At 32.0% G+C, this 16233-nt stretch overlaps 3 protein-coding genes across 3 annotated transcripts; 2 read left to right on the top strand and 1 right to left on the bottom strand.

The window, feature by feature from the left end:
• The first annotated feature begins 94 nt into the window (after window positions 1–94).
• LOC127254645 (2-oxoglutarate-dependent dioxygenase DAO-like) lies at window positions 95–1577 on the top strand. The gene is made up of 4 exons (XM_051279862.1): window positions 95–111; window positions 300–643; window positions 835–1153; window positions 1252–1577. Exons 1-4 carry the CDS (start codon window positions 97–99, stop codon window positions 1507–1509), a joined length of 936 nt encoding a protein of 311 aa, XP_051135819.1. The 5' UTR covers window positions 95–96; the 3' UTR covers window positions 1510–1577.
• Window positions 1578–3458: 1881 nt separating this feature from the next.
• LOC127254683 (PLASMODESMATA CALLOSE-BINDING PROTEIN 3-like) lies at window positions 3459–5532 on the top strand. The gene is made up of 3 exons (XM_051279918.1): window positions 3459–4015; window positions 4536–4566; window positions 5271–5532. Exons 1-3 carry the CDS (start codon window positions 3505–3507, stop codon window positions 5431–5433), a joined length of 705 nt encoding a protein of 234 aa, XP_051135875.1. The 5' UTR covers window positions 3459–3504; the 3' UTR covers window positions 5434–5532.
• Window positions 5533–6653: 1121 nt separating this feature from the next.
• LOC127254942 (LOB domain-containing protein 2-like) lies at window positions 6654–7564 on the bottom strand. Its single transcript, XM_051280299.1, has 2 exons — window positions 6898–7564; window positions 6654–6733 (listed from the first exon to the last, which is right to left on the bottom strand). The coding sequence occupies exons 1-2, from the start codon at window positions 7511–7513 to the stop codon at window positions 6672–6674; spliced, it is 678 nt and encodes a 225-aa protein (XP_051136256.1). The 5' UTR covers window positions 7514–7564; the 3' UTR covers window positions 6654–6671.
• Between the last annotated feature and the right edge of the window lie 8669 nt (window positions 7565–16233).

Below are 16233 nucleotides of genomic sequence, written 5' to 3'. Positions count from 1 at the left end.
AATGGGTCATTGATGACTTTGTTATTGCAGACTATAATCTTATCATTTGACTCCAACATACGAATTTGAAACATTCAATTTAATGTATTTTGTCTCATGCTTGTATTCCAAGTAAGATAATATTGTAGCATTCAATTTAATTTTTTTTTGCTATTATTAACATAATAACAGTTCCCATTATTGAAGTCAAAGAGAGCATTTATCTAATAAATTAAATAAATAAATAAACATAGGAATCCTCTCCATATATCTTGCAATAGTAAATAAATAAATAAACTTTTTAATTTCCGATCCACCAGTTGCAGTTGCAGAATCCCCAATCGGAAATGGGTGCGCCCCCCATCATAGATTTCGATGAGCTCCAATCGGAGCTTCTGCCGGCGTCGGAGGAATGGGGGTGCTTCCGCCTGACCAACCACCCAATTCCGGCGGCGTTAATGGCGGAGATGAAGGCCACAGTGAGATGCCTTCTGGATCTCCCGCCGGAAATTAAGGCGAGGAACAAAGATGTCATCGCCGGCAGCGGCTACGTCCCGCCGGGAAAAGCTAATCCGCTGTACGAAGCGCTGGGGCTTTACGACGTCGGATCTCCTCAAGCTCTTCATCACTTCTGCTCTCAGCTCCATCTCTCTCCCAATCAAAGGTTTCCTCAATTTAATTTCTTCTCCATTTTTACCCTAATTTACTGCTTTTTATTTTACCTTATTTTTCTAACTTACAGTTTCGATTCGAATTTTTACCAGGTTAAGATTAAACTTACCAAAAATGTATAATTGATTGTGTAGTGATTAAATACATTTATATGCTCATAAAAAAAATTTATCTTTATTATAGAGAGATTATCCAAAAGTACTCGGAAGCCATTCAAGAGCTAGCCATTGAGATAGGTCAAAAACTTTGCAAAAGTTTAGGTTTAAATCTGGATTTATGCAAAGAATGGACATGCCAATTTAGAATCAACAAGTATAATTTTACGCGCGAAAGCGTCGGCTTAACCGGAGTTCAAATTCACACGGATTCGGGCTTTCTAACAATCCTACAAGACGATGAATGTGTCGGCGGCCTAGAGGTGATGGACGAGCGATCCGGAGAATTTATAGCCGTGGATCCCTTGCCAGGGTCGCTTGTAGTAAATTTTGGCGATACTGCAAAAGTGAGCGCGACTTTTAATTTATTTTTATTGAAACAATGATTCGATACATTCTTCGCTTCAAAGGATGTTTCAAACTACATTGTGTCGTATATATGTAGGCTTGGAGCAATGGAAGATTGTGCAATGTTAAGCACCGCGTGCAATGTAGAGAACCGACGACAAGAATTTCAATAGCATTGTTTGTTTTAGGACCCAAGGAAGGGAGAGTCGAAGCCCCGGTTGAACTAGTGGATGTAGAGCGCGGCCGGCTCTTTTGCCCTTTCACGGTGGAAGATTATCGCAAGCTAAGGCTCTCGACGGGGTTGCGAGCCGGGGAAGCTTTGGAGTTGTTGCGGAAAGAATCATCTAGCGAGTGAAATCATCGTTGAAAAAATAATGTAATATTACACGAGTTTAAATATATTTTAATTATTATTTGACGCCATTTTAGACTCTTCAAAATAATTATAAATCGTAAAGAGTGATCGAGTTGGTGTAACAAGCAACGTCTCTTCATATATATATTATTGAATTAGTAAGAACAAAAAGTAATAATAGTGGAATGGCCACTAATCACTATTATGACTTTTGATCATTCATGTAACTTTGTTCATGGAATCAAAGGTTTGATAAATATTATAAAAGTTCACCTAAAAGTACAAGTAAATAGTTCTTTAAATTCTCACTAGCATTGAGTACATATTGAAGAATTAAAATAAAAAATTTAAAACACCATTTTGTGTTATTCCTAAATTATTTTTTTAGTCCCTAAGACCCTTTATCATTTAGTTCTGTAAGTGGAGCATATCGTAAACTAGTCTTATAAGTGAAAATTTTTTGTTGTTTTAGTCCTTCGGCGCCGGAGACGCCCGCGTGGCTCGCCGGAAGTGACGTGTCCGCCAGGTTAGCGACACCTGGCTGACACGTGGATTTTTTTTTTCATTTTTTAATTTTTTTAATTGTAACAAATAAAAAATAAAAAAATACAAATAAAATTAAAAATAAATTAAAAATAAGTTTTAAAAAAAATTTTAAAAAATGAAAAAAAATAAAAAAAATCCACGTGTCCACCAGGTCAGCGACACCTGGCGGACATGTCACCTCCGGCGAGCCACGCGGGCATCTCCGGCGCCGGAGGACTAAAACAGCAAAAATTCTTCATGGGACTAGTTTGCGACAGATTCTACTTACGGAACTAAAATGATAAGAGGATCTAGTAACGGGACTAAAAAAACAATTTACCATTCAATATAATATGCATATTATATTACTAGCTAGGTTGCTAGCTACAAGTTTGGATACCAATTGGTCAAAAAGCATATGTATTTATATGATACCAATTGGTCAAAAGTACATGAATTTATATATCAAAATTGATATGGCAAGATCTCATCCAATGCCCAATTAAATCAATTTTTAATGTTAAGGTTGTGTTCATGTACTCGTTTAATTTTATGACCATATTAAACTATTATATTTTATATGTTGGTTTTATTAAGTTCAATTCAATAAATTTCTTATCTATATCTTGAATGGTATATTATCAATGGATTTTTTTATTTTTTTTTCTTTTCTAATCTAGTAAATATGGATCTACACAATAATAAAAATATCTTCACATTTTACATGAAAAATATCAACATATATGAGTTGTTGATATTAATCAATACACTTTTATAATATATATATATAAACTTACTATTAATATTTCTTAATATATTTTCGTTTTTAAATTTAAAAATATTCCAAACAATAAACGTCAAAAGAATATTGTTACCCATAAAATGGTAGGGTCACAAAAGAGACAAAATAAATTAAAATAAATGCATTTTCAAGTTGACTTTCAACTAATGAACTAATTGCATCAACTTTGCATTAATATAATTTTTAGGATGAGGTGATTGAGTAAACTTATAATCGTGAATTCAAATTTTTTTTTTTTTTTTACGTGGTATGCTTATATGTAACAAACAAAATTCATAAATATAAAAACAAATTAAACTTATAATCACATAATCATAAATTCACTCGTGTTTTACGTACATAGCATCTTAATTTTTAAAGAGTGGTTTCTATTTACCTATAAAAGACACATGTAATAAAAATTTATGATCACTAAGCATCATTGCTGGATAAAGCAAGAAAAAAAAAGAAAAAAAAAAAAAAAAAAGGCAAAAAGTGAAAATCGCAATATCTACGCCATCATTACTGCCATCAAACTTCAACCCCACACTCCCACTTACCACTACATACACATATATGTGTATCTATCTATATCTATATTATGTCGGATCTCCATCTCCATCTCCATCCAAATTTAAATCTAAAAAACCCAAAAACCTCAAAACACATTGACATCCACACAAGCAATAATGACCCACAAAACCAAAACCCTAAATTTCCCGACGTCATTCATCCACATTCTCGCAGCCCATCTCCTCCTCCTCCTCCTCCCGCCCGCCGCCGCGCCGCTCCCCGACGACGTCACCACTCCGATGACCACAATTATCCCGTCAATTCCCGCCGCCGCCGCCGTACTGAACCCTACCGACGCCGGCCGGGACACCCCGACCATCGTCAACCCGGGGAATCCGGTGGTTACTCCGTCGCCGTCGTCGTCGGCGGCGGCGAGTGGTACGCCGTCGAAGAACTGGTGCGTGGCGAGCCAGGCCGTGTCGCGGGCGGCATTGCAGGCGGCGTTGGACTACGCGTGTGGTCACGGCGGCGCTGACTGCTCCGCCATCCAGCCCGGCGGGAGCTGCTACAGTCCGACGACGGTGCGCGACCACGCGTCCTATGCATTCAATTCTTACTATCAGAAAAATCCGATTCCGACCAGCTGCAATTTTGGCGGCTCCGCCGTCACCACGAGCTCCGATCCAAGTATGAATTTTTTCTCCTCCATGAATTTAATTTCTAGATTCAACCTTAACAGGATCGAGCTTAACTAATTAAAGTTGGTCTTTGTCATACCCATTCTTGCCAAGACTTCATTTTTTATTTATTTCTTCCTTTTCTAATTTTTTATAGTGCTATAAGATTAGAATCAACGGCCAGGATTTAAAGGCACTTGGGGTTAAAACTAAAGTTAGAATCTGCGAATATAAATATTACTATAATAATACTTCTTTATTATAAAAAAAAAAAAAAAAAAAAAAAAAAAAAAAAAACATATATTTAGACAATAGAAAAATTATCAAATTTCTATAGTATTGTTTTAAAGACTTTTCAAAACTTCGAAATATTATGATCACAACCTTCTCAATAATGTATTTTTAAATGATTGCTCATCTTTAGTTTATTTCATATTTTATATTTAAATTAATTTTTTGTCCATCGTAGTCATATGTTCACATTAAAGGCGTTTATTAGGCCGTGATGATGATGTTACATTCTTTTACAGGTTATGCCACGTGTCGCTATCCATCCATCAGGTGATTTTTAATTTTGATTTTTTTTTAAAATTTTTAATTTCAATATGTATAAGGATTATATATAAGCACATAAAATTCAGAAATAACAAAATAAAGATAAAAGATAAAATGATTTAATTAATTATTTTGACAAAAAATCCTGTATGAAATAATTTTCATATAAGATAGTTTAGATATTCGTGTTAAAATACATGTTCATTAAAATAATTTTCTTTACACTTTCAAAATATTTCATCTATTTTTGTCCATACATATTAGTTTAATTTGAAGTGAACTTTTATTCAAATTTTATTCATTTATTTTTATACCTTTCAAAGAAAGCAATTGTTCCGTTTAGATAACAAATTTTGGAAATTTTATATATATAAAAAAAAAATATTTAATTTGATATATTTAAAAATTTAGCATTTAGGTTATATATGAATATCTATGTTGTTAGAACCTATGATCATTTTCAAAATAATAATAATTTGTGAAGATTTTCAATAAAGTTTTTGCAAAACTTTGTGTATATTTCCTAATGTCTTTATTTTTATTTTATAATCTGAATTTTGATATTTTATATCAAATTGGCCTATGAATATATTTATTTTAAATGAAATTAATGTATAGAAAGTAAAATTCACCTTAATGGATTTGAAAACACATATATGCTAAAAAATTTAATAGTAAAATAATTGTGATATGTGGACAAACATGTGTAGCACAACATCCTCTCTGTTGAACACCACAAATTCGAGCGGATCTCGGGTTTTTGGGGCCGGCCCAATCACACCAGCGACTTCCCAAGCGGCTGTTGCTAAGAACATCGATTATACTCATCATTTTTTCGTAGCCCTTATCATTGTGAGCTCGAAAATTTGTTAAATTTTCGGATCGGCAACCAACTGTCTATAAATTTTAGCCAATTTTGTATTTAGAGCATCAAAGAGAATCAAACAAATATTTATACACACACGAATGAATTGGTTTTTTTTTTTTTTTTCAATCATCTGGATCATTCATAGTATGAAACTCTACTCTCTTTGATTTAAAAAAAAAAATTAATATAAAAATTTTCCCGTATGTATCAGTTTATAAAATAATATATTAGTATTATTTAAATACAAATACTAAATGCAATTTGTTACCAAACTCTCATCTTTCCATTGGTATTTGCATTCATTTTGATTTCAATTACTTTCTTTCACAAAGTTGTTTCTTCGACTAACTTTGTTTAAGAAATTTTAATTCAAGAAAATTTAGTCCATGATAACTTTTATTTTATAAATTTTCTTAAAGGGTGTGTTTGTTTGAGGGTTTGGATTTTGAGTTGGGATTTGAATAATAAAAATTTTGAATTTGAATAGTTGTATGATGTGATATAAATAGGTGTTGATGTGATGTTTTGAATGTAAAATTGATTTTTAATATAATATAAAAAATAAAAAATAGATGTTTGATTTGATGTTTTTGGGGGGAAAAAATTGAATGAATAGTAAAAATCCAAACAAATCCCTCAAACAAACACACCCAAAGTGTGTCACTAAATGATTTTCTTTAATTTAGAATGAGAACCACGAAGTTTACCAGTGATAATACGATAGAAAAAGTCTGGAACTTTGAAATTAAAGATTTATAATTTATTACTATTATATTGTATTATATATTTATTAGTATATTTTGTATTTTTTAAAAAAAGTTTAGCCCAAGATTCTTATTTGGATTTTGTCTGTCTGGCCCAAACTTCCTTTCGTGCATATTTCTAAGGTCTGAGTCCAAATTTTTCGTGGTGTGACCAGTTTACCCACTCGAGATTCAACATTATTGAAATTTAAATTTTAACAAAGAATCAAATTGATACATAAAGCAAACATTTTTGTTCATAATCTCCATCCTTCAAAGTATTTCTCAAAAAAATAAAATAAAATTGATATATATATGTACAAAAACAATTCTCCAGCAGTCATTCAGAATTTCAAATTACATCCGAATGGGGAAATAAATTGCATTATTTTATTAAAAAAATAAAATGGATTATTTTTAGATTATACAAGAATATTATTATCCCATTACAATGAATCATTATAAATAAAAGATACAATAATGTCACAACAACAATTAATTTATGAACTGCCTTCCCATAGTGTGCTTTCCACAGATTTGGCATCCATTGGGTTGTACTGACCTGTAATTAATTATATGAAGATTAGCCAAATATATCATTATAAATTAAACAAAAAAAATGGTTATTAAGAAATGAAAGTATAAGATTTGCCCAATTTCATAATTCACTTTTACTTCAATATTAATCAAATATGTCATTATAAATTAATGATATAAATTAATTACCAGTATTGAGGAAGTAGTGTTGATTGAATCCATTCCTCAAATGCTGTTCAGGTAGAATCAAAGCAGATCCATTGTCACTTTCTGCCCTCATGGCTGCTGCTACCGTTGCCGTATGAAATCCACTGCTGTTGTTGTTGTAAGCAACGCTGACGCCGGCGGAGGCACCACCGCCGCCGCCACCATTTCCGGCGACAACTTTGCCATTTCCATTGGCATTATTCCCCCACCCGACTAGGCCGTGCGCAGCCGTCGCAGCTCCTTTGTACACGACGTTCCCTTGTGTCGATGGCACGACATGGTGGAGAATCTGATACTGATTTTTGTAGAGCCTCAGCTCCTCGCACACCCGATGGTATTCGCCGTAGGGGCCGAGGATAGGGTCCTTTGCGCGACACAAGGCTTCCCATATGAGCGAGTCGACTGCCCTCCTCCGGTCCTCCTCCTTGAGGTTCGTCACAATTTTCGTGATGTTGCTAACGCCGAACACTTTGTGCACGGCTTGGAACTCGCGGGTCCGGTCGACCGGGAAGAATGGGGCCAACACACATTTGTCGATGCACTTCTTGCGTTGGTGCTTGCAAGATGCGCACGCGGATGTGCCGTTGGCGCGTTGCATTGACGCGCTATATATTCCGTTCTGGAATATAATGAAGGGGAAGGAAAGAGAAAGGAGGAATTTATTTTTATATTTTTTGTTTTGAATTAGGGTTAGGGGGGTCATGCCTTGGAGGAATCATTGGTTTATTAATGTGATATAAATATAAATATTGAAGCATGATTGATGTACTTTGTTTGTTTGGGAAGAATGGAAAGATTGCTCACAAAGATTAGATGTAAAAATTGAACTAAGTAGAAGACTAGTATTGAAGAAATGGTTTAAAATAGAGCATGGAAAGATGGTTACTAAAGCTATACTTCTTTGAGGTATAGAGTTGTGATTGAATAGTTGTAGGTAGATCACAAGGGGAGTTAAGTGTTATAGGAACTAAGTTGCGATGACACATTTGTTACGATATATTTGGAATATATATATATATTATAATTATAATATTTATATTGTTTGAGAGATTTATAGAACTCTTGAATATGATATGTATTATACTATTGATGTATAAGATTTTACTATTGAAATAGAAAATTTTATTTTTATATTTCAATAATATTAAATAAATATAAGATAAAAAATGATAATTTGATATACGAATTGAAATGAAATTATACTACAACTTATTAGTACTTACACGCTCCAATCAAGGTAGCGACTTCTCATCATCCATGTCGATGATTAGTTCTTAGAACGCGCTTGTCGCCTAGAAGTCCAACAATTACAAGCTAGTGCTTTAATTTCATTAAAAACAACACATGCGCGAGCGCGCACACACACACTTTGTTTACGGCATTGGTATATTGAAATGATGGTAAGGGTCGGGTCCTCCGGGGCTCGGCCTGTTGATGATCCTTCGCACGCCATCTAAGCCAGCATCACTATTGTCTCCGTCTTCTTCGAGCAAAATCTTTCTTACACTTAGTCCCCTCCCAAAGAGTCCATATTTTCGAGCTTCCAATTGCATCACTACCATTCCCCACATTAACATGAAGCACAAGCAAATCTTCCAAGAACACATTATATTCATCTTACTGATGAGTTCTAATATATGTGTATATATATATACAACAGTACCTTTTCTAGGGTTTTCTTATTGCTGCTACAAATTTGTTTAATAATTTGTTTATTATTTTTTTATTTTTTTATTCATGAATGTATCCATAGAGTGGCTGGACAGCTATGATGCATCATCCATGCACATTATTGGTTTCGAATCACCAACACAGAGAATAAAAATTGAACCTAGCTACCTAGTAGATGCCTTTAAATGGTAGCTGGTTAAATTATTTCCTTATTAAAATTGAATCTGTCCTTTTATGACTAGGTTAATGGTGTCTTATACCATACAATATCCCTTAAGCCCCGATAAGGGATGACAGAATTGGTGTAGTATAGTATGATATTGACGATGAGGTCACTAGTTTATATTAGGCTAATGCCTTCTTGGTCGACACAGACTTAATTTGTCTAGTGTGGCTAACTCGATCGGCTAGTTTAATTTGCAAGTTATTATGTTTGATCCAAGAATTTATATAGTGCGCCAAAATAAATAAATAAATAAAAATGAACCTAGTACTTCCTTATGGTATGGTGATTATACAGTCAGCTTCTTTTGGCCAACTTTACAAGTGAGTTAGTTAAGCTCATTTATATATGATTCGAGCTTGGCTTGTATAAAACTAGCTAGCTTTAGTTTCGATTGATAATTATTTTTTTAATCTTCCATTGATTGGTTTATAATTTGTATTTTGAGCTAAGTTATTTTTCAATCTTCCATAGATTGGTTTTTAATTTGTATTTGAGCTTGGCTAATCTTGTTAGTAATAATACTTTTTTTCTTTATTTTTTTTTCTAATGAGTTTATACTAAATTTACTCGGTGATGTTATAGCATTATTATAATTCTAGATTATTTATCGTGAATATTATCAAAATCTTTCAAAATGTTGTATTCGAACTAATTTTTATTTTTAACTAATCAATCGAACATTTATGAAGGTAATGTGAATAGCAGTATATATATATATACTACTTGTAAAAAGTTCATGTGTTTGAATCCCAATTGAGCAAAAAAAAAAAAAAAAGAAAAAACTCTTTTTTAAATTAGTCGTCATATTAATGATTTTTATTTTTATTATTATGTAAAATATGAGTATGTATATCATTTTCTAATTATAAATATTAAAATACTCAAATTTTGCATTTTAGGAGGCAATTGCATATCATATTTTGTTATGATGCAAGAACTTGGAGCACCTTTTTTTTCAGTGTGTATTGAATAAATCTCCAACCGAGTGATAACAATTGTATATCATTTTTGAAACGTATATAAGTCTTCTTTGCATATTAACGTGCACAAAATTATTTCATACAAAATAACCAAAATATTACACGGATTATATGAACAATTATAATTTGAGTCTTATATATACAAGTGATATCCTTTCTTAAAGTTTGATGGAAATAAGATATTATCGTTGCTAAAAAGCTATTTTACCGTCGATAATATATTTCTTAAAGCAAAACAATATTATTGAATTATTTGTAAAAACAATCCAATCTGCTTTGGATAAAGTATTTAATTTATGAGGGTATAATACTAAACTAAAGCTGTATATTTTTTTGAAGATTATATTTAACCAAACTTTGAAATGACTTTAAACACAAAAGGAGAATGATCTTAGAATGTAATAAGGCTTTTAATTTATAAATCTCAATTCTGACTGTTTAGAATAAAATATTCAATATACTTTTTACTGTCTGCATATTATTATAATGAAATGATTTGTATGTATATACTTTTTTTTTTTAATTTTTATGCAACAATATTGGATCATTGTGGACAGCCATTTGCATCTTACGTACCTCTTCTTCAATTCCACAATGGATCTAGTAAGAAAACCATTCTTTCCTTCGATGTCTTTGGATGGTAGCTGTTTTGCTTCTCTTTTAAAATTGAATCTCTGTCCTTTTATGAATAAGTTAATGTTGTCTTATATCTTTACAATATCCTTAAGCACCGGCTAAAACTCCACCTTAAGCGCCACACCAAAACCTCCGGATATATATATTTATATACGCATACATTAGATTTTCTGTTTAGGGTGTGTTTGTTTGGGAGTTTGGATTTTGAGTTGGGATTTGAATAGTAAAAATTTTGAATTTGAATAGTTGTATGATGTTATATAAATAGGTGTTGATGTGATGTTTTGAATGTAAAATTGATTTTTAGTATAATAAAAAAAATGAAAAATAGGTGATTGATTTGATGTTTTTGGGGAGAAAAAATTGGATGAAAAGTGTAAATCCAATCCAATCCCCCAGACAAAACAATAATAAAAGTTTTCGATTAATTTTTCCTTCACCAAATAATTTTTATATATTTATATGTACTAATTAAATCATGTAATATATATATATATATATATAACGTTTAAGTGCTACAAAGTTGGTGGTTGTATATTGATGTGTACAAATAAATAACTAATTATTCATTTAATCATTCGTTTGCTTTAATTAAATAATTGTGGCATTTCATTATGTTAATTATTGTTTGAATCTTCTGAGATACTAACGTTGGATATGTATGGGGCGGCTCGATCGACTCCAAAATATGCTTAATTATATATAGTGATGAAGAATGCATGCTTTCCAATAATGATTAGATTAATCTATTCACACTTTATAAATTGCACTGGTCATATCCAAACTTGGAGATGACTGAAAGTGAATGTATTATTGTTTTATATAAATGAAAAGTGAAAGGGAATACATACAAATTTTGGGATATGATAAGGAATTGAGCTCTTCTTTATACAAAATTTATTTGGTATATTATTTATGGGTGAAATACATTAATAGCATATGGTTTTACTTAACATAAATATATAAAATATGTTTAATATATATATATATATGTATATGTATATGTTAAGATCCAGATATTCGAGGAAAGTAAAGTTTAGAAACTATTCATGTTCATCGATCAACAAACAAAGTACGCAATGAATAACGATGTATCAATCCAAGAATAACGATGCTAGTTTTGCAAAGGATGCAACAAAAGTGTGAATAAATGAGAGCAAACATATGTATGAACATACCTAAAATGGATTTTATTATATGCTAGAGCTGACGTGACCGACATTTTGGAGTTTAACCAAGTCAAAAATTTGGAATTAGAGGGAAAAAAAATCATTAGGAATTTAAGGATGAAGCCATATAAGTGAAAATCGTGCTAGAAAATTCATTTTTATAGATATCTGTTACATTATGGAACAATTTATAAGATATTTTTTACCAATAATGAAATAAGACTTGTTTATAGTACACAAGATATATATGTGTTTGACAAGGGACTAGTACCCTTCTGGAACCAACGATCCCGTGCGCAAAAATCCAAACAAGGCCGGACTTGTTGCTTACTTGATGAATCATTGATGTAACATTTATTTATTTATTTATTTTTTGATAATGTAAGAATCTGCAGTCGTTACCCGAACGAGTGCGCTCTGGATAATGCCCCGACGCCTGAACTTAATAGGCTGCAAATTAATCTCGATAAATTTGCATAAATATTTTGCGAACTAGAATTCTACTAGCCAACCAAATTTGCTTCTTAAGAGAGATTGTCATAATTTATAGGAATTGTATTAATCTAAAATATAATCAGTTAAACTCTTGAAAGTGTTGCATGTGCGGTGTAATTCATTATTCTCATACCCCTTGAACGGAATATCTTAGAATTAGAATTCGTTGAGTTTTTTTTTTTTGTAATATAAATAAAAAAATAAATAAAAATTGATACTACTCTATAGCTTCACTTTATAGCATGAAAATTACAACTACAAATATTCGACCGGGAGTTTACCCGGTGCACACTTTCGGGTAGCAGCTGCGGGTTCCCACGTCATTAAAAAAAAAATAAAAAAATTACAACTACATATAGGTTTACAACTCAAAAATACATTTAAAGATAACATTGCAATTGTGAGGAAAGAATCAAGAAAAGAGAGTATTATAATTGAAGATTTATGCATGACTTTTAGGAGTTCATCAAATCCTTCTGTTCTTTCATTCTATAATGCAAGTCCTTTGCCATTCCGCGCAATTTATGGTGCCAGAAGACAAAAATAGGAAACTTCAACGATATACGGGTTAGTGTGAGCATATCCATATCTTTTCGAATAGGGATTCATTTTCTTAAAGGTCCAAGAAACATAAATTCAAATACAGATTAAAATCACAACTTTCCACTAGCAATATATATATATCAAGATTTGAAGGATTTGGTGTGATTCCTTTAAATAATAACTCTAAAACTCCCTCGTGGAAAAGACAATTACCACGCAAGAGCTTTTGTCTGTGCAATAAACAAATCAATATCACATTTTGTCCACTACAATAATCAATCTTATTAATTTTTTGAGAACCAGGTGCCTTAAATCATCCTCTATATATATATATCTAGCTAGATTGGATAATAAAGACATAGATATAGCAAACAAAACAATAATTATCTAATCACCCTTATTCACAATAATTCTCAATTTAGGGTTTCTTCTTCCAAATAAAATATACTAATGGCTCTCATAAGAGTGTCCCTCTTCTCGTTCTTCTTCGTCCTCCTCTTTTTTTTCCTCCTCACATATTCCGAGTCTCGAGTATTGGAAAGGATGCCTGAAAAGGCGGGTGGTGATTCGACTGAGGTGATATTAGGGTTTACACCGGCAGATTTCGAGCAATATAGGAGGATGTTGAAGGATCTGAATCAGGATCGAGCGGCGCCGGGTGGGCCGAATCCTCAGCATCATTATGATGGTCCTACTGCTGGCTGAATAACTGCACAATGTTTGGTTTACTACTTTTGTTTGGTGTCATGGCTAGCTTTATATATATATACATGTTTTTCATGGTTTATATATATATGGAGGGTGTGGTTTTTCTGGTGTAATTAATAAAGAGTGATCAGCTGTGGTTGATCTTCTAATGATATATATAGTTAATATTGCCAAATGTCTTCTAATGATGATGTTGTTCGTATTAGTTCTTTCCATAACCTAATCAAGCTGATAAATAAATAAAAAAACATGTGATCCATAAATTAAGAAAGATTAGATATGTTAGCATTGTCATTTTTAATTAAATATAAGTTGCCCTCTTCTAAAATTTCTTCAATGTGAAAAAATAAAAAATAAAATCATTATATATAGTGTTTAATTCATAAATTACCATTATTGTTTTTACATTATAATCTTATATCTACCATCAATGTTTAATGATGTGAGCTTCTTCATTTGGAATTGCCATCCACTTCTTTAACAAAAAAAGAGTATTAACCCGCTAGAATAAAGGTTATGGATCATATGCTGAGATTATATTTTAATTCAGCATTGCTGAATATAATCTCAGCCACTAATTTTGCATCTATAATCATAATTATACAAAAGTAAGTAAGATATATTACCAGCACGGCTGATTCTTATGGATTCAGCATGTGATCTATGTTGTAGAATAAATTAAATTTCAATAAACTAACAACAAAAATAAATTAGGAATCAAACATATACATATATATATATATATGATTACATTTAAAAGTTTGAAAACCCTAATCTTAAAGGTGTAACTAAAATGCTACATGAATCCATGAAGTTATTAAAATCCTAGCTCACAAAGCACGCAAGATTAATACGCCTAGCAACTTTTAATTTATTTCTTTTGTATTTTATTAATATAAAATATTATATGTTTCGATTCTCTTTTTCCAAGTAGAATATTCATCGAGCAACTTTAATGGCGAAGGCCATGCATGAGAAGTAGGCTAGAGACAGATAAGGACATAATTCTATGATTTGGATCCACATTAGAATTAAGGATATACTAAATTATGAACTAATAAGTCTAATTTTACAAAGTGCAAACTCAAAAAAATCCCAACAAACAACACATATAAAGCTAAATTTGTAGGCATTGCCCCTTTTCGACTTTATGGGAAAATATAATTTTAAAGTGGCTTGTCTCTATTCAACTGCCAATAATAATTATTGGCGATATTGATATTTTATTCTTTTACGATATGATAGGACACTTTTGTGATTCAATTGAGCGTTAATTATTTTATTTGATGAGATAGGATTTCATGTTGTTGATTTAGCTTAAGCATACGACATGAAATGAATTTGATGTGAAATTTGATATCATATTATATGTGTGTTTGTTTGGGGGTTTGAATTTTAAATCGGGATTTGAATAGTAAAAATTTTGAATTTGAATAATTGTATAATGTGATATAAATAGATGTTGATGTGATATTTTGAATGTAAAATTGATTTTTAGTATAATATAAAAAATAAAAAAAAATAGGTGTTTGATTTGATGTTTTTGGAGAAAAAAAAAATGGAATAGAATAGTGTATTTAAAATCCAATGCCCAAAATTGTAATTTTATCCTAAAATTGTAGCTCTAGTTTTGAAAATGTGGCAACTTTGTAATTTGATCATATAAAAATGTATATTATTATTATAATTTTGTATGTACATATATATGTATGTATGTATGTATTATTATCTCCACTACAAAACTAAAGCTGATATTTGGCAAGACAAAGCACTTTGATGTGGCTAAAAAAACAAATTAACCATAATTCAAAGTGATTATACTTTATTTATTTTATTAACAATGAGTGGGAGTTAATTGAATGTCATATTTTAATCACAAAACATTGGATTTCACATGTGTTGGCCATACAAATTGTTGTGAAATTATCTAAATTGACATATTTTGTTATACTTGTTTTGAAAAAAAAAGTCTTACATTAATATCAATTTCAATGTGTTGGACATGGGTCCAAAAGCAATTGAACGTGAAGGATACTTAAAGATAAAAGTGGAGTCAGAGCTCATTGGCCATGGGGCCGCTCAATAGCAATGGAGGTTCAAGCCTCGGAACCAAAAACTGTTGCCTCCATAGAGCTGAAGCCAACAGTTTCCATTGGATTGTGGTACTTTCACAGTGCCGAAAGCAGCAACCTTCATGGACAGTAACTCATTGGACTATGGTGCCTCTATCCTGGAACAATGTTTCCATAAGATCAGAAAGTGTTGTCTCCGTTTGGTTGAAAACAACTAGGTACATTGGACTGCGATGCTTCCACAAAGCAGAGGAAGGTTGACTCCACAATATAAAAAAAAGCAATAGCTTCTACAGATCATGGGATAACTACCTCCGTTGGCCTTGTGTTAATAATTTTGTACTTAACATTAGTGGAAGACCTATGCACTTTCATATTTTATTCAAAAAGCTCCATAAAACAAGTCAACAAGAGGAAAACCGAAGATTTTATTTAACTCGAGACTGTTGGGGATACATCCCCGTGGACCGGCTAGGAGTACGATGGAAACAAGTCAGAGTAAACGGCATATCTGGTCCAGAGGCAATGAAAGAAGTTCAGAGCAAGTGGAACCTGGTCTAGAGGCAATGAAAGCAGTTGGGAGCTGATGAAATGAGGTTACCAGGTGGTTAGGAGCTGATAGAAGGAGGTTACAGGGAACGGATGAAATGAGGTTACTAGACAATTGGAGGTAGTGGAAGGAGGTTACCAGGCAGTTGGAGGCAGTAGTGGGAGGTTACTAGACAGTTGAGAGTAGTGGAGGAATAATTAAAACTGCCTCTTTTAGTGGGAAGAGACGGTTATTCCATTTTAAGATTAAAACTAAGGAAAAACACATC

Source organism: Andrographis paniculata, unplaced genomic scaffold, assembly GCF_009805555.1.
Source record: "Andrographis paniculata isolate CXL003 unplaced genomic scaffold, ASM980555v1 Contig52END, whole genome shotgun sequence".
Taxonomy (NCBI): domain Eukaryota; kingdom Viridiplantae; phylum Streptophyta; class Magnoliopsida; order Lamiales; family Acanthaceae; genus Andrographis; species Andrographis paniculata.
This window is presented reverse-complemented; position numbering and strand designations above follow the sequence as displayed.

Excerpts from the sequence above, each read along its gene's own strand:
- LOC127254645 (XM_051279862.1), top strand. Across the intron at positions 644-834 it reads CATCTCTCTCCCAATCAAAG|AGAGATTATCCAAAAGTACT; the intron begins GTTTCCTCAATT and ends TCTTTATTATAG. Across the intron at positions 1,154-1,251 it reads ATTTTGGCGATACTGCAAAA|GCTTGGAGCAATGGAAGATT; the intron begins GTGAGCGCGACT and ends GTATATATGTAG.
- LOC127254942 (XM_051280299.1), bottom strand. The coding sequence starts at position 7,513 with ATGCAACGCGCCAACGGCACATCCGCGTGCGCATCTTGCAAGCACCAA. Across the intron at positions 6,734-6,897 it reads ACACTACTTCCTCAATACTG|GTCAGTACAACCCAATGGAT; the intron begins GTAATTAATTTA and ends AATTAATTACAG.
- LOC127254683 (XM_051279918.1), top strand. The coding sequence starts at position 3,505 with ATGACCCACAAAACCAAAACCCTAAATTTCCCGACGTCATTCATCCAC. Across the intron at positions 4,016-4,535 it reads CACCACGAGCTCCGATCCAA|GTTATGCCACGTGTCGCTAT; the intron begins GTATGAATTTTT and ends ATTCTTTTACAG. Across the intron at positions 4,567-5,270 it reads TGTCGCTATCCATCCATCAG|CACAACATCCTCTCTGTTGA; the intron begins GTGATTTTTAAT and ends AAACATGTGTAG.